Source organism: Ovis aries, chromosome 24 (assembly GCF_016772045.2).
Source record: "Ovis aries strain OAR_USU_Benz2616 breed Rambouillet chromosome 24, ARS-UI_Ramb_v3.0, whole genome shotgun sequence".
Classification (NCBI taxonomy): domain Eukaryota; kingdom Metazoa; phylum Chordata; class Mammalia; order Artiodactyla; family Bovidae; genus Ovis; species Ovis aries.
In genome coordinates, this window is record NC_056077.1 from 34,169,530 (window position 1) to 34,193,797 (window position 24,268).

Genomic DNA, 24,268 nt, shown 5'->3' on the forward strand with positions numbered 1-24,268 from the left:
TTCAGTGACATTCTGTAATCATCTTGCTCAACAAGGAAGTTACCCTGTGCTCACGGTGTTTTATTATTATATTAACATGTGGTTGTGATTTGTAGATACTGGCTCTTCTCAGATGAAGTTCCAGGTTTGTTCATTGAGAAAGGCTGGGTCCATGACAGCATTGACTACCGATTCAGCCATCACCGGAAAGACCACGCAGACTCTCCTGATGAGGACTACTGTCCCCGGAGTATGTATATCTATTAGTTATTTATCCTGCTCAAGACTGTCTTTATCATCTTCTTAGGTAGAATTATTTGAGTGAGGTGGGAAGATGTGAAATGCCTAGAAAAGGGAAGAAAACTTAGATTACCAGCTTTGTAAAACTTGAGTATTAGGATATTTGGGCATTATATTTATACAAGTAGTTTTCAAACTTTGTTCCCTGGGGAGTCTCTTTGTGGGTACTTCAAAAGCTGGAATTAAGGTAATTCTTTTTTTTTCCCAAGAAAGAAATTAAAAGAAAAAAATTTTTAAATTTAAAAATACCAGCTGGTTAGATCAAATTTTTTCAGTGTCACTGTTGTTGACGTTTGGGGCCAGATAATTCTTTGTAGCAGGAGGTTGTCCTATGTGTTGTAGGTTGTGTAGCAGCATCTCTGACTTCTGCCCATTGGATGCCGTTAGTGACAACCACATGCCACCAGATATTGCCAGATGTCCCCTAAGAGGCAGTCTGGCGTTCTGTTGAGAACCATTGCATTAGATGATCCATAAGCTTCTTTCCAGCTGTACTTTATAATAACCTAATGAAAATTGCTCCTTAAAAAGTATTTTCTTTCATTTTAGAGAAACTCATAGTCCAGATTTTAAACTCACAAAATTGTTAAATAATGAAATTAATGTATATCTCTAAACTTCAAATATAAGGCATTTTTCATGTTGAATTATGTTGTGTGTCCAAATGTGGCTGTTAGTAGAAAAATCTAGTTTGGGCAGATTTTGTAAATATCCGGGTGAGAGCAGCAGGTGTGAAGTGAGGATCTTCAGACTTGAGAGTGATTCCAGTGGGATGACGGACTATGGTTTTATTATGTGTCTCAGAAAATTAATGGCTACTTTTAGAAATCCAGTCCCACAGTTACAGTTTCCCCTGAGAGGAGGTTGTCATCCGTATTTCTTCACTAGAGCATCCTGGTGGATGTTACTCCTTCCTGTTGTCTAGTTCCAGCCTGGAAGGGTTTCTTCAGAACCCCCTGATGGAAAAGACACAGGGTTACATGTGAAATCTGCAGGGAAGATGTGCAGGTTAAAGCGGGAGAATGGGAACAGGGGGGAGAACCAATTGTAGGGTTAGGTAAAGCCTCAAATGCTGGCTTTAGGTCAATCTAATCTAGTAATGTCATATATTCAGGTACAGGAGCTGGTTTACAAAAAAGTTCATCCTGTTTGACATTTGCAGCCACTTCCAGGGCTAAACTTGTAGTAGTTTATATATTTCAGTTGTGTCTACATCACGACAGATACCTTTGTGCCAAACATCATCATGTACCAGGAGCAGATTATTTATGTGCTCTGAGATACTTAGTCGTCTCTCTCCATTGTAAGTTGTGATGCTCTTAAACTTTGACCCGTACAACTGTTCAGCTGTCTAGAGAGCAACTATCTCAGATACTGTGCTGTCTGTAAGATGTTTAAGAGAAATTAGCATCTGTTGTACATGTGGATATATTCAATAGGCAGTGTCTATGTACTGCTTAGACTAGGAGTGGAGTTACTCGCTGTGTTCAGCCTAACGTATACATTTTTCTTAGGTAAGAAAGCAAACCTAGGCAAAAATGTAAGCATGAACACACAGCACGGCCCAGCAACAGAAATCGCTGTCGAGACCACTATACCCAAACAAGGCCAGAATCTATGGTAATGTGAGCATTCATCTGGTTGCTCTTTCTTTTTCGTTTTCAGTGTTAAGAAAATATTTGATACAGTGACACCAGTGAGTTAGTTATTCACTACTGAGAGCATTTTGTGTGACTCTGATTTCTTGGATATGTAAGTTCATTGGTTTAAAAGCAGACTTGATTATTTTTTACAAGAATATATTTGTTTGCTTTAAGGTTTAGGATTTATTTCTCTGTTGTAATGTAACTATATTATAGGATAGATCTTATATAGCATTGAAAATGCCTTTCAGTCTGCTTGGGAATAGAGCAAGATTTTCATCTCTATTAAAGAGTAAATAATTATAAATACAGCCATTAATCTTCCTGTGTGCCTATTCTGCTTTAAGCTGGGAACTAGGTTTTGGAGAGGGTCCCTTCTACTTTGTGATCGCATCAGCTGCTTTGGTTGTGCTCACCTTTGGTTTTGGATATAAGTTTACTCTTTAAAGGGGTAGGGACAAGAGTGAACTTCGTGAATTTGTACACTTGCCTCATCACATTTTAGCAGAAACATTGGCTCCAGTATCCTGGGATAAAGTTAGCGCTAGGTCTTATGGCAACAGTAAATTGTTTCGCTTCTGAGCAAGGTTGGAATTCTGCTTTCCCACTCCCACCACCACCGTGTTTGATTCGCCGCCACCTCGCGCGCCCCCCCCTCCCCCGCCACACACAGAGTTAACAAGTTTTTTTTTTTTTGGCCCTTGCAGGTTTTTATGTGATAGTCAGAAGGAACTGGATGAGTTGCTAAATTGCCTTCACCCTCAGGGAATAAGAGAAAGTCAGCTTAAAGAGAGACTAGAGAAGAGGTAAGGGTTTTCATCTTGCTCTTCACATCTTCTTTTCTGTGTCAGTTATTATACATACATATTATACATAGCCATAAAAGCTTAAGTAAAAGTTTAAAAGCCTATAACCCTCTTGTGTTCTTGTTGTTTGGTATTTTCTTGACACTTCATAATTATTTGGAAAATTATGCTATTAAAGCATGTGGATACAGGGTAGCAGGGTTTTTCACTAACATGCCGCGTACCAGGCCGAGAGCTTCACTGGAGTTAGGCAGCCTGTAAACACCGTTCCGCATCGGTTGGTATTCACAAGTATTCTGCCAGTATCCAAAACAGCCAGAAGATGAAAACAGCCTCAATTTTATCAACTGATGGATGAATAAACAAAATGTGGTGTATGCGCAAACTCAGCCATTAAAAGGGGCACAGTGCTGAAATATGCTGCCACATGGATGGACAGCGCGCTCAGTCAAAGAGGCCAGACGTAAAAGGCCACGCAGTGCGGCTTCACTTACATGAGACATCCGCAGTAGGCGAATTTATAGTCAGAAAGCAGCTTAGTAGTTGCCAGGGGATGAGGGAAGGGGGGAATTGAGAGTGTACAAATGAACATTCTCTCTGGAGGAGCACAGCTTCAAACCAGGCCTCAAAGAATTTCCACAGATACAATTCCAAGAAACTCATGGTAAAAAAATAAAGTTTAAAAAAACCCACACAAATAAGGTATCATGAATGAGAGCTAGGTAAAGAAACACACAAGATCCTGGAATTACCATATGCAGAATACAATCTGTGTGTTTTTTAAAAGAGTCAAGAAAAAGAAATTTGAGATTTGTGTAAGAAACAGATTATTAAAAAGCAGAGTTAAGAAGATCGAAATCAGTCTTGTAGAAGTAATAACACATGTCATTCAAGTCATTGAAATCTGTAGATCATTCTTTAAATTCCTTTACTCCTCCTCCCCTTTCCCTCAACTTCTCTAGGTACCAGGACATTATTCATTCTATTCATCTGGCCCGGAAGCCAAATTTAGGTCTAAAATCCTGTGATGGCAACCAGGAGCTCTTAAACTTTCTTCGGAGTGATCTCATTGAAGTTGCTACAAGATTACAGAAGGGAGGACTTGGTTATGTGGAAGAAACCTCAGAATTTGAAGCTCGGGTAAGACCATCAGGAAAATACCCTTGAAGTCTGTTAATTTGGAATTATTCCCTGATACTCTTCTTGGCTTCCGTAGATGACCCTGGGGATCATATGTTTATTTTGAAAGACACATCTGGAATCCTAAGTTCTCTGTGTACATATAATATTTTTCCCTTTTCATCGTCTGCTGGCTTCCAGAAAAATCTTACAGTTGGCTCAGAACCCTTGTTTAAAAAGAGCTTTTGTTAGGTTGAAAGAAAACTAGTCCAGAAGTCATAGACATAACATTATTTAACCTGTCCATTCCCATGTGATGCCTGTGCTTTAAGGTAGGAAACGTTTGTGTATCCTGCTTTTGTCCATTCTCTAGGAATAAATCTTGTGTTGGGCAACACTCATGCTGTTAAATAGGTAATATCAGTGAAGGTACATTTATTGTTCTGTCACTTACTGCTCAGAAGGACCCTAAAGTGTTATAGGTGACCCAGTTCAAGAGACAACGTGTCTCACACTAGATAAGTTTAGGTATCGAAGCTGGAGAAAAGATTGGAAAACACTGTCCATCAGTTATTGCTGTGGGGCTTCCCTGGTGGCTCAGATGGTAAAGAATCTGCCTGCAATGCAGGAGACCCAGGTTCCATCCCTGGGTTGGGAAGATCTCTTGGAGAAGGGCATTGCTACCCAATCCAGTATTCTTGCCTGGAGAATTTCATGGACAGAGGAGCCTGGCAGACTAATTTTTGTGTTAACTTTAAATAAGGAAGTCTACATAATTCCAAATATCAGTATTGGTGAGTCTTTTCAAATTGTTCATATGCATTATATGTGTTAACATTTATATGATTTTTATGAGCAGTTGGGGATCCCCCTGCCCCCCCAGTTTTCCCTCCTTTATAGGAACTTTCCATTTCTTTTAGTCTTTGTATCACTTTGGTGTGCATAATAAGCCGTGGAGTTGATATGGTAAATATTTTATTGTCAGGCTTCTGTTTTTTTCTTTGCTCTTTGAATCAGCAAATCATATATCATCTTATATATGTAACTTTTTTTTTCATTAGCTCTATTATGAGTTCTTGGTACATTCCCTGGGAAAAAGGATTGAAACATATTTATTGTTCAAATTTGTTTTTGCTTTTAATAGGAATTATTCAACCAAAAGGACTCTGCCAGTTTCAGATATTGCAATTGCTTTTTTATTTAGCAAGTATTTATCAGTTACCTACTTTGTGCCAAACCCAGACCCATACCTTGCTAACATTGGATTATTATCATTCTTCTCTTTTCATACTGTTCATGGGGTTCTCAAGGCAAGAAGACTGAAGTGGTTTGTGGTTTGCCTGTCCCTTCTCCAGTGGACCATATTTTGATTCTCTTTGTAGTTATAAGAGGGTACTTTTAAATTAGCCTGTATTGTGTGACTGAGACGGTAGAACATAATTTGGATCAAAGTGATCTAGCTTGTATTTCTCTATTCATAAAATCAATGTGAGGCTTCAATGAGAGCGTCATCTGAAATGTATTAGTGGCTTATAGTTTGTAAGCTAGTAGGTTGGTAAATTTTTACTTTGCTTCTGGTTTTCTTTGCCTTGAGACTGTCATTTGTACTTAGTAGGCACTAGGTTGCTGAGTGAATGAATGAGCTCAGTAACTTCCCTAAGTAGAGCAAGTTCCAGCATCTCATGGGGCCCTTCCATCAGGGATGTCCAAGTAGTCTGGCTGCTTTCAAATGTATAAGCCTTCCGTTTAACTGGGGCACCCAGTTAAATTAATGTTAAGTGACCAATTTCGGTTTAGGTTGATTTGAATTTAATTGAGGATAGACTGCTTTCATCTTTCTCTTGGCCTTTTACTCAGTCTAGTCTTGAAATCTTCTTTTGTAGGTGATCTCACTAGAGAAACTGAAGGATTTTGGTGAATGTGTGATCGCCCTTCAAGCCAGTGTCATAAAGAAGTTTCTCCAAGGCTTCATGGCTCCCAAGCAGAAGAGAAGAAAACTCCAAAGCGAAGATTCAGCCAAGACTGAAGAGGTGGATGAAGAGAAAAAAATGGCAGAGGAAGCAAAGGTATTTTAGCTAATGAAGGTGTCGTTTTATGACTGTAGAAGTATGTAACCTGCTGTTAAAATGGTCTAACTCTGTGCTTTATAGCTGCATAAGCACTGTTCCTGAGCCAGTGTCTGATCTTTGTCCCTTTCTCCAAATGTTGTTTTCAAACTGGTCTGTGGAGCCCAGCCCTACCTACAGTGCTGGATACTGTGTTAGACGCTCCCCCAACCCCCGACACACACACCTTTTACCTTTACCAAAGCAAATTCCCTTTTTAAAAAGATGTTTGTATGTGTGCGCTCAGTCGTGTGTGACTCTTTGCGACCTCATGGACTGCAGCCTTCCAGGCTCCTCTGTCCATGGGATTTCCCAAGCAATTTCCTCCTCCAGGGGACCTTCCTGATCCAGAGATCAAACTCATATCTTCCGTGTCTCCTGCATTGGCAAATGGACTCTTTACCACTGACCATTTGGGAAGCCTTTTTTGGAAGGGTGGTGGTTTTTAATGTTTTTTAAATTGTAAAATATACACAATGAACAGCTTTGCCGTTTTCACATGTAATCTGTGTCATTAAGTACATTTCCATTGTTCTGCAGCTATTACCACCATCTATCCCCAGACTTTTTTTTATCTTCCCAAACTGAAACTGCTCATTGAACACTAAGCTCCCCTCTTCATCCTTCCCCCAGGTCCCTGGCAGCTGTCATTTTCTTTCTGTGTCTATGAATTTGAGTACTCTAGGTATCTCATGTAAGTGGAAGCATACAATATTTGTCCTTTTGTGACTGGTTTAGTTAACTTCTTCGAAGTTATCTGCGTTGTAACATGTGCCAGAATTTATTTCTTTTTATAAGACTGAGTAATATTTCATTGTGTGTATAGACCGCATTGTGCTTATCGGTCCATCAGTGGATGCTTGAGTCACTTCCCCCTTTTGACTATTGTGAATAATGCTTCTGTGGGCCTTTAGAGCTTGTTTGGAGGTTCTGTTCAGGGAACACAACTACTTGTGCACACTGGGCAAAGAAAGCTCCTCCTCTATCAAGGAAGATTGTCTTCTTTGACCAAGCTTGAAGCAAGTGGCAGGGAGAGAGGAGGGGAGGGAGAAAAGTGAAAACAAGGGAAAGTATTCCTCTGGATAATGGCTGGGACTGGCTTGCTTCTGCCGGTCACACTGCACAGTGTGAGGGTTTTGGTGATATGCAGAAGCCAGAAGTCCTTGCCCTCAAGAGCTGTGTGAGAGATGCTTAGAGCGGTGTGACAGGTGTGCAGGAAGGCCAGTCCATGGCTCGCCTGTGAGGGATCCAGGGGCCACTTAACGCTTGTTAGCTGGATTTTAAAGAACAAATAGAAATTAATTAGGCTGTGGAGAGGGGTGGGCACAGTGTTAGTCTGAGCTGGAGTTGCCTCTCATCCCTGACACTGGTCCTTGTTTCGTCCTCTGAGTTGACCTGGAATGCGTTTGCTCTCTGAGCTCCTCTGGGAGTTGTACACAGTTGTCATGCTCCCCCCGAGTTTCTTCCTAAGACTGAGAGCGATATATGATACAAGAAACATTTTAGGTGAGAGGTGAGCAGAGAACTAAGGTTAAATAAAGTGAACTAAGTTAGATAAACTTAACTATTAATTCATGACATAGACGCAGCTTTCACACACATGTCATTGTCTTACAGGAATACAGCATCCAGGTACCCTCTAGGTGAAATAAGACATCAGACAGTTCATACTCTCCTTTGCTAAATCTCTTCTCATTAGGTGTACTTTTAGCGTTGCTGAATGCTTCATGGGTTTTGTTTTTAACCCAGTTCTATTCAGAACAGTCTCCTCCTTGATGTGATCTTTCCTTGCCATTCCTTTACTCATATTATTTTCTTCTCATTGGGAACTAGTAGCTATATAGCATTCTCATTAAGTTCCTTTTTGGTATTCAACCCCATAGTGAAGTAACCTCTTTTCAGTTTGTCATATGAGACGATTCTTAGCTTGGTTGGGGAGGAAAATATGAGCACTTTTTTTAACCTTGGGGCCCAGACACATAGCACACAAATGGAAAACATGGAGGAGTTTCTTGGAAAATCAATTAGGTTGCCGACTAAGTAGTTCAACAATGTTCTCCATTAAAATGGCATTATGCCCTGCAGTTCCCCACCGAAGGTCAGCCTTGCCACAGCTCTGAAATTTTCCACTGTCCTTTGCTTTGAAGGTTTCCACTTAGCATGGGCCAGGGTTTTTCAGCTGGCACTAGGCTGTTGCATTGAGCTAATGTCAGTTTCTAATCTGTGCTTCAGTTTCCTTATTTGTGAAAGTAGATTATCTCTTAAATCCCTTCATGTGGTAGTCAATTATTTCAATTATTTAATGGTTATTTCATTTTCTTGCATTTAGTGGGAAAGATGTTTTATAGTTGGGCGAAATCCTGGGTTCTGTTAGGCTCTCTGTTTACTTTGGATACATTTGTCTTGACAAGCCGGTTATCTGTTTTTCCATTATAAACATTCTTTTTTGGAAGAATATGGTCTGATGCCTCATTATATGATGTTGTCTTTTTAGTGTTAGGTAAAGGGAATTAATGGTGGCTTGCCCATAAGCTGGCTTCCCCTTAATTTTGTTATATACACTTCTGCTGTTTCTAACTAGGGCCCAACTTGATTTAAATATGTTAGAGAATTTGACTTTTTCATCAGAATAGTGTGTCTGGCTTCCTGGCAGTACTGCAAGATAGGATTTACTTGATGGTACTGTGTTGACTGTAAAAACTTTATCTAGCTGCTGTTGATCTGTTTTTAAGTCTTGGATAATGTGGTTTTTTCTTTTTTTTAATGTTCTAGACTGTTTGGAATTTTGTGCAATGGGAGGAGACTAAGATGTTCTTTAAAATGTTGAGTGCCAGTTGTTTTTGTTCTTGAAATTAGAGGCTGGTTGGAGACAAGGCCTTTGATGCCAACAAAGGTCCGTCTAGTCAAGACTATGGTTTTTCTAGTAGTCATGTATGGATGTGAGAGTTGGACTGTAAAGAAAACTGAGCACCAAAGAATTGATGCTTTTGAACTGTGATGTTGGAGAAGACTCTTGAGAGTCCCTTGGACTGTAAGGAGATCCAACCAGTCAATCCTAAAGGAAATCAGTCCTGAATGTTCATTGGAAGGACTAAGGCTGAAGCTGAAACTCTAATACTTTGGCCACCTGATGCAGAGAACTGAGTCATTGGAAAAGACCCTGATGCTGGGAAAGATTGAAGGCAGGAGGCAAAGGGGATGACAGAGGATAAGATGGTTGGATGGCATCACTGACTCGTTGGACATGAGTTTGAGCAAGCTCCAGGAGTTGGTGATGGACACAGAAGCCTGGTATGCTGCAGTCCCTAGGGTCGCAAAGAGTCAGATACGACTGAGCGGCTGAACTGAAGTAAACTTGAGACGAGGCTGGTCTGGATGAATAACACAGTGGGTAAAACAAGAGCTAATGTATAAATACCAGCAGCGCCTGACTGGGGATCAGGAGATCTGGCCCAGATTGCTGAGATCTTGGACAAATTTCTTTTCACGAAAAATAAAAAACGAACATTTATACAAATGTGCACAAACATTCATAGCAGTCTTACTCAGAGTTATCAAAAAGCAGAAGCAATCCAAGTGTTTGCCAGCTGATGAATGGATAAACAACATGGATGGATTACTCCGCATTTTAAGTGGAATGAAGTACTGTTTCATGCTGGGATGTGGATGAAGCTAGAAAACACGCTCACAGTTAAAGAAGCCAGTCACAAGAGGCCACATGTTGTGTGAAACGGCAGAATAGTTAAACCTATAAAGCACAGGAAGACTGTGGTTGCCTCGGCCTGAGGAAGTGGTGGGATAGGGTAGGGAATTGTGGGTTAGGGTTGGGATAGGAAATGGGCAAGTCTTTCTTGGGTGATAAAAATGTTCTAAAATTAAGATTATGTTGATAGTTATAAACCTCTGTAAATATGTGAAAAGCCATTGACTATACATTTAATAGGGGGAACTTATTAATATGTATCTCAAGTCTGTTTTTAAAATGAGGTTTAAATAAGCTTATTCTCAAGGTCTCTTCCAGTGTTTTGGTTTGTTTGTTTTAATGAGGCCACATGTGCTAGGTGCTCAGATTTTTAATTTATAGGAAATGTTTTTTAAATGTTGATAACTTGTGTCCATCTGACCACTAGAGGACACCAAAGCCCATTTTAGCTGTTCCCTGGCTGTTCTCAATAACACTCTTTTAGGAACTGAACCTAAAATTATTAAATTTATATTCCATTGAATGAAGAAGATTTAAGTTTTACTACAGTAGGAGACTCTGGTACCGCACGTCAGCTCTCATTACATTAGGGTTGAAGACCAGCGAGGCAGCCGTGATTGTATATCTTACATCCTGCTGAGGCACTCTGAAAAGGGAAGGAAGGAAATTGTATTTCAGAGGCAGATGTTGAAATATCTGCATTGCAAGTTGGAGTAAGGAATGAGTCAGTTTTCACTAGAACTTGAGCAGCCTCTTAAATAGATATTTTTGGTGTGTTTGTGTTACTTACCCTTGTTGTTCATAAACTTACACACACAAGGCTCTTGGTTTCTGTAAGAAAAAGACAGCCTTTGTTCCCCCTCCGTCCTCCTCCACACCAGGGTTGCAGAAGTAGCTCAACTGTCTTTTTCCCTCGGCAGCTCTGTTTTAAGCCTATGGCCTTCCGTGAAAAGGCCATATGGGCTTTCTTACAGGAGAGAGACTATTCCTTGAAATAGGCCTTTTTTGCTTACGACAGGGCAATAAAACCCATCAGGGGTGGTGTCGGTCAGCTGGAGCTAGCCAGGCTGTAAAAGTAGCCGGCAGGTCTGCCTTTGGTTCAGTCATGACTGATAGCGGGATGACGACCGCGAGGCTCTCAGCTCCTGGTGGACTGTCGAAGCGTCACCTTGTCCAGCTCCTGTGTTGTCTGACTGTTGAGGATGATGCCCTCTATCATGCCATTTAATCGTTTAAGCTTTATAAGTGCCTTGAAAGTGTCTGCAAACAAATCACCTTTCAATTAATAAAACAGCAATACAAATACATGAGTTATTCTAAAATGGTGTTTTTGTTCCGCCTCAGAATGTGTGTTTTATTGAGAGGGTTGAAAATTCTTAATTGTATTTTTGTCCTTCACAACCCTTTTGCTAATTCTAAATTAATTTCCATTTTCTGATGATGGCGGGAGACAGTGTAACTGCCCAGAATGAAACCAGGCCAACCTCCAGCGCGTCACAGTTGTCGCTTCAGTTAGAAGCGGGTGAGCAAGTCAAGGGAAATGCCACATACCTGCACCTCACACTTTAAGGGCTGTAGAATGATCCATTTCTACAGTATTTCTAGGCCCTGTTATCTGGGATTGGGGCACATATTGTGCAGAAACTGATACTCTGGTTGACCACAGTTTTGTTAGCTCCATGACACTGCTGCATACTAGCATTATTTACACAGTGTGGTGCTTCTGCTTTTAAATGACACTGAGTCTTTAAGTGGATTTCACTAGAAGAGACTTGTCTCTAGTCACCTGCCTCCCCCTAGCCCCCCGCCACCAAATTCTTTGTGTGCCCTTTGGCAGCTTTTTTGCACCCTTTAAGGCCTTGGTTTCTTCTGTAAGATGAATAGGTTAGACCGGAGGGGCTCTAGAAGGTGAGTATACTCAGGATTCTCTTGTATCTTTACCTAATATTGTTCCTCTCTCGGTGTATACTCTGTCAATACGATGTGAAAGGTCCACATTCTGTGTCTTTGCGGTCATTATAGTAATGCTGGCCTGCTTTGGTCTCTGTTTAGGTCGCATCTGCTCTGGAAAAATGGAAGACAGCTATCCGTGAGGCTCAGACTTTTTCCAGAATGCATGTTCTACTTGGGATGCTTGATGCCTGTATCAAATGGGATATGTCAGCTGAAAATGCTCGATGCAAAGTTTGTCGAAAGAAAGGTATATTTAAGTCAGAAAGAAAGGTATATTTAAGTCACAGTGGCTTATCTGAGTGTATTAGGCACGTGGACTTCCAAGTTCTTTTTTCCCCTAGAGAGTTTTTTAGATGTGGGGGGACAGATTTCACCTTATGAGAGTCCATAAAATGCTGGTCTTTAAAGTCGCATGCCCACAAATCAGAGCAGGCCCTTTGTGCCTCAGTTTTGAGTATAAAATAAGAACAGTTGATCTTGCTAAGCTTTAAGTTTTCTCTAGGGAGCAAAATTAGTTTAACCCAAATTTAAACTTTGGATTTTACTCATCTGTGGTGCTGCCAGTAGAGGGCAGTATTTGGATGCTATGAAGAAGAAGTTTGGACTTTGCTATTTTGGATCCTACAGAAGGAAGCATGTGGGACTGTTTAATGCTGGGCCTTTTAGGAGCCCCATTATGTTCTAAAAGCCTCTCAGAGATTGACTTCTCAGTGTCTAAAGCTGTTGTGTGACAGGTTAGGATATACTTTGCAAGGATGAAAAGACCTCTCTAAAGTCATTTAGTTGCTCTAAAAACTGAAGGTTGGAGAGGGGAAACGATCATTTAAAATGGTTTGGTGTATTTTCAAATGTAAGGAAACCAAACCATAATAGATATGAATTGGGACGCATTTGTCTGGTCGGGGCAGAGGAAGGAGGGCAGAAAGGTATACTTTGTCAGGGGTTCATTTCTTAGTGGGAGAGGGGCAGGGAAATCTCCTGCCGGAGCTTGAGTTTCTGCTGCCTCCTAGTGTATGTTAACTGTCTCGTCTGGCCCTGAGTCGATTTGGGGATGCAAGTTAGAAGCCCCAAACCCTAAATTACCTGTAGTATAGTTAATACTACATTTGTTTTCAGAAGATGACTGCATTCTTTAAAATGGGGCCGCATTGCACTGGCAAGTTTTTTCTTCTGTGGGGTTGATTGAGGCTGGCAGCTCCTTCTTACAAGTCACTGACTGTGGCCATGCTCCCACCATGCTGTACATGTTTATCTCCTCGCAGGTGAGGATGACAAGCTGATCTTATGTGACGAGTGTAATAAAGCCTTCCACCTGTTCTGTCTGAGGCCGGCCCTCTATGAAGTACCAGATGGTGAGTGGCAGTGCCCAGCTTGCCAGCCTGCTACTGCCAGGCGCAACTCCCGTGGCAGGTGAGAACTTCTTCTTTTAAAAACAAATAAATTGATAAGTAGCTGTTGTACTTGAGCTTCAGTTATTCAAACTGAATGATGCTGGGGAGCTTTAAGTTCATCTTTTGTGTGCTGAGCCCCCTTATTTAAGGTACTGCAGTGGGTGGGGGAGTGGTGCTCAGAGGGCTCCGATTTAATTTAATTTTAGCTTATTGTTGACATTTCTAGTTTTCATTACCAGCCATGTTTTATATTTTCTTGGTCATCCCTTCGTTTCAAATAACATATCTCCCTCTGTCTTTTACTTCCACTTTGCCCACTTCTTAATTTCTGATGACTTCTGCAGCCACCCGCTGCTAAAAATCATGAAACTCATTACTTTCCTTACCTGTGCCTACTCTTTTCCTTCCTTAGCATGGTTAGAATTTTGGTGTCAGCTTGGACATCTTCCTCTCCCCTGTCTCTGTATTGCCAAATGTTACCAGTTCAGTGTCTAGCTGTCTGCAAGTCAGCCTCCTGCTCTTATACGGCCCCCCTGCATCGCTCATCTGGCCTCCTCCAGGGGCGTCTCAACTCGACCTCATATTTTCCTCCCTCTTCTTCCAGCTTTGTGGTGATACCAGAATGGTTTACAAAAGACAGGGGTTTGCTTACATCACTATCCTCTTGAAACACTGTGGTCTCCCCACTGCCTCTAGAATGAAGTCCCTGGACTAACTTTTGAGACTCTTCTTACACAGCACTAGCTTATGATTTTATGAACCCTTGTTCCCGTCTTGTGTGCTTGTTATAGACTGTGTATTGGGCATCCTTGCCTCTGGTGTTTTCTTCCCAGCAGGCATATTCCCTGGCCCCAGAACTCCTACCTGGCTAAACTGCCCACCGTCTACCTAAAGTTGCACTGCCTTCTGGAAGCATCCTTAGGATTATTCCTTCTCTGTGCTCCAGCTCGTCTTCTGATGTCTGTAAAGTGGAATACGGTCGCATCTCGCCTTTTTGTTCAGTTTCTCCCCAGCTCGCTGTCTTCCTTGGGGTCGTTCCTGCCCTGAGAGTAGAGGTGGAGCTTTGCCCTTCACCCTCACCCATGAGGCCGGCCACAGGGCCTTGTAGAGCAGACGCCTGGCTCTTGCCAAAGTTAATACCGTTGTTTTCCACGTTGAAATTAGAAGTTGTAAAAGAGCAGCATGTAGGCACTCTGGCTTGGTGTCTCTTTGAAAGGACAGAGCTGTTTGATCCCAGCCCTGCCTAACAGCATTACTCGGTTATTTCTCACTCCATTCCAGCTACACTTAGAGAGGGGAGGCTGCCGCTTGGAATCGGTGGGGCTTTGGACCAGCTGTTCTGAGCTGGGATTACCAGTGCTTTGATGTTACGGTCATCGGCAAGCTGTTTCAGCTCCTGGAAGGGGGCATCCAGGTGGAGTAACACCTGTCTGGGCTGTTTATCCTTTCAGTCCGCCCCAGCATTGGGGACAGCTTTTATACCTGAAATGTTACATTATCTGGCTGTTTTTATGAGACAAAAGGAACGGTTTTGTGTGTTCAGGGGTGGGGTTGCATTTGGGTCTTGGTTTTTTGTTGCCATTCGTGTTTCAGCCACCGTGTTTGGGGCCTGGCAAAGGAGACATGCAGTTAAAGCTTAAGTTTTCATTGTGCTTCCTGTGTCCTGGCCTCGATTCAGGCTCCCTCCCGTTATCATGAAATCTGTCTAGTCCGTGAAGAGGGAAAGGTTGCCATGATTTATGTGGGACTTTACCTGTCTTTGGATCACTTTGGCCTGGATCCATGGTCTCTACAAGTATTTTCTCCCACAGGAATTACACTGAAGAGTCTGCCTCTGAGGATAGCGAAGATGACGAGAGCAGTGAAGAGGAAGAAGAGGAGGAGGAGGAGGAGGAAGAGGATTATGAGGTGGCTGGTTTGCGATGTGAGTATTCGGTTTGCTTTCATAGTTAACCTCACTGTCTTTTCAGCTGACCTGGCAAGACTGGGTTGGCAAGAGATGCCCAACACCAGCGTGCCATTTTCCGTGTTGTGGCAGTGGGCTGACTCTGCTGCCGTAGTTTAAATGGGTTTTCAAGATGCCAGTTAACTACCTGCCTAGTAGGAGGTTGGGTGGCTTGGTCTCAGAACATCAGATTGTGGCCAGGCCACCTGGTCCACGATCTCGTGGAGTTCCAGGCCCCAGGTGTGTTTGTGATAGGTCTGCTGGTTCTGAGCCCCTCTGTGTGGGGCTGCGGTAACGAGGGCCCAGGCCCACTGCTGTCCCTTGCATTCTTCTGGCCTCTGGTACAGTGTTCCTTTGAGAGAAGTTATTTTTTCTCTGGTTACAGTGATTTTTCTCTTCCCAGTAGCGTGTAGGGCTACAGGTTTGCTAGTCTAAAGAGATGTTCCCCCATGGTTTGGGCATAGGTGTTAGGAAGTTCAGATCTGTTTCTCACTAGATGTCAGCAGGGAGAAGGTCTCATCACTCACCCACACCTTGTCGACTCATTCTCTCACGTTCATTTTTCTTGAGGCTTTGAGAGTTGGTCTTTTTTATTCATTAAACCATTAAGTCCTACAGTCTAGCCTTTTAACAGGCAGCCTTTCCTGCAAAATATACCTTTCTTTGTAGGTTAATACAGCTACAAGATTCTGATGAGGTTTTGAAGAGAGGAACAGTTCCATGATCACACTTGGCGCTGGGAGAGAGGGCTTCCGTGCCGGACCCAGTCCTTACTGTATCAGTGCTGCCGAAACCTGAGGGCTCTGGGCTTGTGCCCCTGACCTCCGTCTTCCCAGCACTGCAGGGGGTTGGTTTGGGACACCTGCGTTCCTCTCGTTCCTCTGGGGCTCCTCTTGTTTGTTCACAAGGCATGACTTTTCAGGTATCTGAGGGAAGGAGACTGGGAGTCTGTGAGCTTGTGTTACACAGAGATGGCCGAGGACTGCCCAGGTCATGATCTGGATACTTCATTGTCTGTGAATGGATTCTGGATGTAACCATGTACTGATTGTTTAGTTTCCAAGTAATGGTTTCCTTCCACTTTGAAGTTATTGCTCTTTCCAAGGACTTGTTCGCTCTCCAGGTTTCTAGGACCTCGTCTACTGAAAGGATCCAGGAAGTTTTTGGTGCTTCAGAGCCTCTTGCCTGCTCTGCCTTTTAGGGCACAAAGATGTGGTTCCCTAGTGCAGTTCAAAGCCCTGGGCTGCTGGCTGTTCCATGTATCCTGTGTTTCATCCTTGGCGTTAGCTTCTTCCTCTGTTCCTGGCCCAGTCTCAGAACTTAGAAAATCTAAGATTATTGGTGAAGTGTCCTCTTGGTCTAGAAGGAGAATATCAAACATAGCTCATTGATTCTCTGTATCGCCCCCTCTGTGTGCCCCTAACTCTGGTCCAGGGCCCCTCCCCATTTTCCAGGAAGTGTTTGCTTAGATGAGCAGTCTTGAGCTAACCCTGACGGGGCTTTGTTCCTTGGGGAAATGTTGAGAGATGCTGGCCTCTCTGACATTGAGCGCTTGTTGTAAACTAAGAAAGAGGCCGTCTTGTGCCTTTGTGTTGCTCTTCTCTCTTGGGGGCTCCTGGGCAGGGCTCTGGTGGAAGTGGCCTGGCCTACTACTGTCTGTGCTTTTTAGAAATCAAAGCCTTAAGTTGGATTCAGTGAGGAAGACTTCACATAGGTATCAGCTTTTCGCTGAGCAGACTGTGGTGGTGAGTTATAGGATAACTCTGGGAATTAGGAGACAGGATCTGTTCCACTCTCAGATTCCCTCTGTCATGTAAATACATGCGTTCTCAGGCTGAGCTTGGGCTGAAGGAATTCCGGGCAGACCCATCAGCAAATGGCCTTGTCTCCCGAGTGAATCAGTTTACAGTTGACTCCTGCCAGCCCTCGTTCCCTGTGGATGGGGTGGGGACAGAGGGCGCATGTACCGAAGGAACTGGCTTTCTAAAGAGACTCTTCAAAGGTCTTGGGCAGTTGATGAAAGATATCCACCCATTCGTCTTCTGCTGCCGCTGCCCTTGATATTCCCTGTGAGGTCAGAGAGCAGGAAATGGATGGCACGAGCCCCGCCCCCGCCATCCTGAGCGGGGCTCACCGCTCTGCTCATCCAGAGCATCACCCCTCCCGTGGGCATGCTCCCTTCATCCTAAGTTCTTCTCTGAATGTGTGTGTTTAATTTCAGTGAGACCGCGCAAGACTGTCCGGGGCAAGCAGGGTGTCATCCCCCCTACAGCACGGCCTGGCCGACGGCCAGGCAAGAAGCCGCATCCCGCCAGGAGGGCTCGGCCAAAGGCTCCACCTGCAGATGACACAGAGGTGGACGAGCTGGTAAGAATCATTCTTCCTCCGCGCTCTAGTGTCTCGGGTTCGTACCCCCCACTCCAGCATCAGGAATTCACCAGACAACAGGTGGAGCCGCCCCTTTGCTCCCTCCCCCGCCCCCCCACTTTGGAGACTGATAAGGCAGATGGATGGGCCTGTAGGCAGACGGGGCAGCAGGCCCCCAGGAGCAGTTATTCCCGGCATTCCGCTGCTGCAGCCTGCAAACATCTCCTCTAGTTAACGGGCAGCCTGCGACTCGTTAAGGACTTTAAAATAGTATCCATGTGTCTCCCGGGGCTCAGCGAGGCTGGGTCTCTGTGGTGGGAATGTCAGCAATGTCAGAGCCTCACTCACTCGGGGCTTTTGCCGACAGTTGTCATGGGAGGGACGCACCCTCTCCTCCGCTCCTCAGCCAGTGCGATCTTAGCAGTCTTGCTTTGGATTTCACTTGAGTTTTAAAGAACAAAAAGCTTGACAGATCAAACTGGAGTCGGATGTGGGCTGGGGGCATTAAAGCAAGCCATCAGGACGCTCAGCGGGCACCCTGAGCGCCCTTCCTGTAAGCCTGGCCCTGATCCCTTCAACTCTGCTCCTGGCTGCAAGTCACACCTGTTCCCACCACCTTTCTCTTTAGCCTCTTAGCGGCTTCTCAGGGGAGAGCCCAGGACAATAACTGTGCCTGTTACTTTTCTTCCCTCAGACATTCCCACCCCCATAAAATTGACTTCAGGTGGTCCCCATAACCCGCCTGGCATTCTGCAGTTGCTTGTTTAAACTCATCCACGGCGTGACTGTAAATCCCAGGTCCACCTGCTCTCAGAGGGCTAGCTTCCTGGGGACAGTGGCCCTCTCTAGCTGGCCCCGGCAGGACTGCTGGGACCCGGCCCCTGCTGCCTGTTATCTGCTTTGATCACTGTCCACCAGGGAGGAGGTGGGTGGGCCGATGGCCGCCACTCAGAGCGCTCCCTGGACAGAGCCAGATGATCTTGACCATCTTCTCTGTTCCAAGAAGACAGCTAACCTTTGCTCTTTGCTTTTTTAAGCAGATATAAAAACGCTTTTTAAAGTGTGTTCTGTCCTGTCTACTCTGCTCTCGGACCTGCAATAAAGAGTCTTCTTTCTTTGGCTCCAGGTACTTCAGACCAAACGGAGCTCCCGGAGGCAAAGCCTGGAGCTGCAGAAGTGTGAAGAGATCCTCCACAAGATAGTGAAATACCGCTTCAGCTGGCCCTTCAGGTGCGCTTGGGCCCAGGGGAGCGGGCCAGCCTTGCAGCTGAGCCCCTGGGACATATCTCAGTGGGAGGCGGGGAAGTGAGCTTCCAAACTGGCAGAGTCCACTCTGAGCACAAGTGAACACCCCCGCTCTGCCTGCCTGCTGGTGGGCTGGGCATTCTGGTGAGATGTGTGATGACGTCCGTGGTTTGATAACCAGGTTTCTGCCTGGTTCAAGGATGCGCTGACCTCTCCATTTGGTTCTTCTCCCAGGGAGCCCGTGACCAGAGATGAGGCTGAGGACTACTATGACATCATCACCCACCCCATGGACTTCCAGACAATGCAGAGCAAATGTTCCTGTGGGGGTTACCGCTCTGTGCAGGAGTTTCTTGCTGACTTGAAGCAAGTGTTTACCAATGCTGAGCTTTACAACTGCCGGGGCAGCCACGTGCTGAGCTGCATGGTGAAGACGGAACAGTGTCTGGTGGCTCTGTTGCATAAACACCTTCCTGGCCACCCATATGTCCGTAGGAAACGCAAGAAGTTTCCCGACCGGCTTGCTGAAGATGAGGGGGACAGTGAGCCAGAGCCCATTGGACAGTCCAGGGGACGAAGACAGAAGAAGTAGAGAGGCAGGGCCCTGGTAAGGGAGCTGAGGTCGGGGGGACTTGAGGGAGAGAGCGAGGGAGGGGGGAGGGAGGCGAGAGAGGAAGCTGGAGAAAACGTGGACGGGAGGAGGTCACGGGGAGCCCGGGAGTGCCTGTCACCCGAGCTCACACGCTCTCCAGAACTCTCCGTGGGCCTTAATCAAGCAGCGCACTTTGGAGAGCCTCTTGCTGGGTCGGTGGTCTTCATCCAGAAATGCTGTGGGGAGAGGTGGCTTAATCCCTCTTCATGAGGGTTTCCAGGAGGAGTCCAAGGCTTTTCTCGTGAACCCAATTCCTTTTCTTTCTTCTTTGCTAAGGTCCCTCCCTCTTTGGCCACCACAGCAGTGCCAAGCCCTCTGGTCTCCAGGGGAGGGGTTACTACATTACGTAGAAGGATGAAGGGTAATCAGGCCAGCTGGGGAGGTAGTGTCGGTTTTTTAAGTCTATATTTATACACAGTCCTGTTTCTTTAAGCCCGCCCGCCCTGCCTCTCAGGTGGCGGTATCAGTGAGTGCCACAGAGTTCTGGATTCACCAGCATCGGGAGACAGTTGTGGTCTGTTGAGTTGATCTTGGTAGAGTAAAGGGACATGTCCTACAGCCATTCCTGAGAACCCCTCCCCTTCTTTGTGACAGCTCTCTCCCCGCCCCTGGCCCCCTCAAACAAAACCTAAGGCACTTCTCTCAGAGCCTGGAGCCCTGCTTGTAACCATGCGTATAACCTTTCCTTTGATGGGTCTGGCACAGGGGTGTTGGAGCCCAGCCCACCCACACACCAGACAAGCTCTTAGGGGAGCGGAAGAAAAGCAGGAAGAATTTAAAATGTTTAATTTTTTTTAAATTGACTTTTCTAGTTATTAAAGGTTGCTTGTTTCAGCAGTGATATTGTATAAAGAACATCTTGTAAAAAGATCTCTGTCATCTCGCTTTGGCACATGTACAGTACGATTTCTATGATAACGTGTTTGCTTTCCTTTGCCCGGTTGCTTCCCTCAGCCCGTCCTCTCTCTAGAGCAGGTGGGCTGGGGCTCGGCGGGGCCGGCGGTGGGGACCACCTGCTCGTGGACAGTCCCTCTGCCCCCCTGGCGGCCACTTCCACCGCCTCCGTGTGCAGTGCCCCTGCCATGCTCCTCTGGCCTCAGACTCGGACCCCAAGAACCCAAGTCTCAGCGTTCAGTGTCGGGGGGGCGGAGGAGGGGAGGGCTCTGTGGCCCTTCCCGCAGTGATTCTAGCACTAGTTGTCACGTGTAGGCCAAGCTTTGTAGTCTTCTTTCCCTTTTATGGCATATTTTGATAAAAAATGCTGAACAGGGTTTAATTTTCTTTTCTGTCAACTTTGAATTTGGAAAACGTGAGCACCTAAGCGCTTCCGGACCGATTCAAATGAAGGGAAAAGAAGTCCACCAAGAACTAAAGCCTGTTAAAGTGAGACAGCAAGGTGTGGTCCCCATGCCTCGGTCACCTCGGGGTTTGCCCCAGGGGAGTTTGCCCCAGGGCTGCCGGCCAGGCTCCCCGGGCTTGGAGCTAGCACTGACATCACAGCATCACAGCCCCGCTCCAACACTGTCCCTGCCTCTTGCCCTGGAGCCAGTCTGTTTCTGTTAACAGTGAGAATTCTGTGTTCCCACTTCAGTGACACCTCAGTTACTTGTTGTTTTTTAAACTGTCTTTAAGGAGGAAGGGCCCCATTAAAAGGGTAAACTTGTAATAAATTGGACTTTCAAATAAACATTATGTACTTGTGTTTATAAAGAAGTGACAACTCTGGTGAATTTTGCTTTGTACTCTTGGAGGTCTTAGTGGACAGTAGTATGTCCCGAGCGCGTTTTCCCATGGACTCTTGGAGGCCGTTCTTCAGGAGAGGACCTCTGGCTTGGTCTTTTTAACCACAGGTCAGATCCATCTACTGGATTTCTTTGCTTCCAGGACAGCGTTCTGGTGCCCTGGGTAATCGAAGCCATGGCCTTCAAGCCTCTCCTGGCTTTGTCTCCATCTCAAACCCACACCCCACCCCACCCAATTCTATTGGAAACTTCTAGGAATTAGAAGAAACTAATTTTTTAAGGCTTCACTGTGGGAATTTGTGGTCCTTCAGGACTTAATTTTGGGGAAGCTTTGGATATTTTACAATAGTTTTCAAGGAAAACTTGAACCATGCACAGCGGAACTACGACAAATTCCCACCTACTCCGCTTCAGCAGTTCTGTGGGGCCAGTCTTGTTTTACTCATGCCTTTTATATTTTACGCTGGGAGTCTGTCTTTGGTCAGACTGGCTGATTCGAGTAGGTCTGCTGGCTGGCAACCTGCCCGAATCCCAGGGTTTTGTAGGGCCACTGCGTGATCCCAGTGACAGCAGCGAGACCACCAGTTCCTGACCAGCTGCACTGGGGATGGCAGAAGGTAAAAACAGGGTGAAATCTGAGGAGAAACCTAAGCGCTGGGTGTGGGTTCTGCCACTGACTGTCTCTGTGGCCTTGGTGAGCGTGGACAGTGAGCTAGGCTTGAGCACTGGGGGAGTCTCAGTTCCACAGGGAGGAAGTGGTTTGCCTCCAGGTCAGGCTGGATTTGAGCAGCCCTCAGGCTCTGGAGGAGCTGTGCTACCTCTGAGCGGTGTCTGCAGCCCCAGCTCACCTGCATCTGAGAAGTCCTGTTGTTCCTGGGGTGGTTTCTTAGGCCACATGAGGACAGCACCTCTGGGGCCCCGTCACCTCAGCGGGGGTCTGTGTCCTGCTCCTAGTCCACCAGCCCAGCCCAGCCGTCGCTAGCAGGCTGTGACCTTGGGGGAGACGCCTGATTTGGCTTGACTACTGCAAATGGAGACGAGACAACTTTTTTCCTGAAGACGGGTCTGACCGTTACTCTGGTGATCAGGGGAGACCTCTCCCTTGTCCTGCCTGCTTGTCTCTCCTTACACCCTGTCCCCGGGGCAGGGGCAGTCAGGTGGCAGCGAGCTGGTGACGGGATTCCAACACAGCTGCTCCGGGCAGCGCTTCCCTAGGGAACCAGGCCCCCACTTCCCTGAGAGCCAGGGTCCTGAGGCAGATGCTCAAACCAGGCAGGAGGTCACTCCATTGCTCCCCCTGCCCAGGACACCCAGGCCTTTTCACACCAGGACTGTTCGGAGCATCCTCCTGGGGGACTGAGCAGGGAGAGGGCAGGTGTTGACTCCCAGGACCATTCAGTCTGACCTCAGTTAAGATTCCCCCTGCTGACTCCAGGAAACTTGGCCTTGTTTCCCTGGAATTTCTGCTGACTGCGATCTGGGCTCACACGTTCCGTTAAGAACAAGCTCAGGCTCGGCTGGTGTGTACACACGCACAGATGTGCTGCTCTGAGGGGCCGTGTGTGGGGCTGCTAGGCCCCTGAGGGAAGTGGCAGGGACACGCAGTGCACAGGTTGGAGGGTGACGGCTTCTGAGGCATTTCTCTTGGGCTCTAGAGTCTCCTTTTGGAGATGGGGAGAGGTCCCACCATGGGGCAGTTACCTCTGGATGTATTTGCCCTAGGTTGTGACCCACCATGTCCATCTCACCCCACAGCCTGGTGGAATCCGTGGTATGAAGTCACAGCAGCTCTGGAGACCAGTCTCCCTGGCTGTGTGCTCCTGAGCCAGCCGAGGCCTTCAGGCACTGCCCTTGTCTGAAAATGGACAGGGGAGGATGAAATGGAGGGCTTCTGTAAAAGGTCTTGAATCAAATGTTTCCTTCGTCTCTGTCCTTCAGGGTCTGGGACTTTTCATTAGTGTCATCCCAAGCTCCCAGGCTGAGAAGCCCTAGCTGCCAAGGCCTGCCCTCCTCTCCCTCCTTCCTGGGTCCTGGCCTCTGTGAATCATCTTAGCCTCAAAGCAAAGCTCCCTTGGGGTCCGTCCTGGTTACACTGCCTCCCCTTCCCGTCCCAGTTGTCCTGGAAGTCAGTCTTGTTTCCACTGAGCAGGACACAGCCAAGTGCCCTCCACCCCTCTTGTCCCCTGACTGCCAAGGGATTGGGTGATCCGGCGCCACTCCTGATGCTCACCCTGCCCTCCACCCTTGGCCCATACCCATCATTTGCCTTTCTCCTCCTGTTTCAGAATCCTCCTGTGGCTTCTGCTGCCCCCACCCGAGTGCAGGCCTGTGAGCCCAGCCCAGTGCAGCCACAGCCCCTCTCGCTCCCAGCTTGGGCCCCCTCACTTGCAATAAGCTCATTCTGTTTCTCAGTCATGGGCCTCAGGGCCTCCTGTCAGTGCCGCTGAACCAGGGACAGGAACCAAGGCTCTCCCCTGGCTGGAGTCACAGCGGCCACAGCCCAGCCTAAGACAGTGCCAGGGTTTCCGGGATGGCCACACTTGGAGGTGGCGCAGGTCCCGGCAGCCCCAGGGCTGCCCTGGCACATAGGTCAGCGCAGCACCTTCTCTCCCGGTTCGCGATCCTGGGAGCTGCTTGTGGAGGGAGCCATGCGCACGCACCTGCCCCGTTTGTCACTGCTGTGCTCAGCATCTGCAGTCTCTCCACAGCCCTTTAGGAGCTGGGGACCCAATCCCCACCCTCCTCGAGGGCTGTCTGTGCCTGTGTCTGCTCCCAAGATGCCCGTGTAACACTCCAGCCCCATCTCCACCCAGATGGATGGGGGTTGGGGGGGGGGTGCCCTGACTGGGGGCCCAAGGAGTGAGCGGCCACATCAACAGCAATGAGGACTGTCTTGGGCCCCGACCCTCAGGTGCAAGGTAGGAACAGGAGGGGCCAGCCAGCGAGAGCAGACACTGAGCCTCCGAGGGAACCTTCGAGAAAGGCTGATGCCCTCATTTTTTTATGCAAATTGAGGAAAGAAGTCTTACCCACAGCTCTCAAAGGCCAGACTCACTGGGGCCAGAGTGGGGCGTGTTATCCCAGGGGATTCCCTGACTTCTCCTAGCAGACATCTCACTCTGGGAAGATGGAACCCAGGGCTCAGACAGGCAAGCAGGCCACTGAAAGGAGCCGAGAGAACACACCCACCCGCAGAATCTGGGGCTCCTACAAAACACAGCTGTTTCCCCGGCAGGATGTTCTGATTGATGGAAAGCCAGAAGACCCACTCCCAGCGCCGCTCACAGGGGAAGGCTCCCCCAGGGCCCTCACCGTCCT

The 24,268-nt window shown here is 46.7% G+C and overlaps 1 protein-coding gene across 1 annotated transcript in view; it reads left to right on the plus strand.

The window, feature by feature from the left end:
• Window positions 1-20,921, plus strand: part of BAZ1B (bromodomain adjacent to zinc finger domain 1B) — a 53,657-nt gene extending 32,736 nt beyond the window's left edge. The window contains exons 9-19 of the mRNA XM_015103910.4: window positions 96-229; window positions 1,794-1,899; window positions 2,630-2,728; window positions 3,691-3,868; window positions 5,731-5,913; window positions 11,708-11,855; window positions 12,871-13,018; window positions 14,811-14,923; window positions 17,166-17,311; window positions 18,438-18,541; window positions 18,791-20,921. Of these exons, the coding sequence (XP_014959396.2) occupies window positions 96-229; window positions 1,794-1,899; window positions 2,630-2,728; window positions 3,691-3,868; window positions 5,731-5,913; window positions 11,708-11,855; window positions 12,871-13,018; window positions 14,811-14,923; window positions 17,166-17,311; window positions 18,438-18,541; window positions 18,791-19,148 (1,717 nt within the window). The 3' untranslated portion in view covers window positions 19,149-20,921. The remainder of the gene's footprint in view (window positions 1-95; window positions 230-1,793; window positions 1,900-2,629; window positions 2,729-3,690; window positions 3,869-5,730; window positions 5,914-11,707; window positions 11,856-12,870; window positions 13,019-14,810; window positions 14,924-17,165; window positions 17,312-18,437; window positions 18,542-18,790) is intronic.
• Window positions 20,922-24,268: the final 3,347 nt, after the last annotated feature.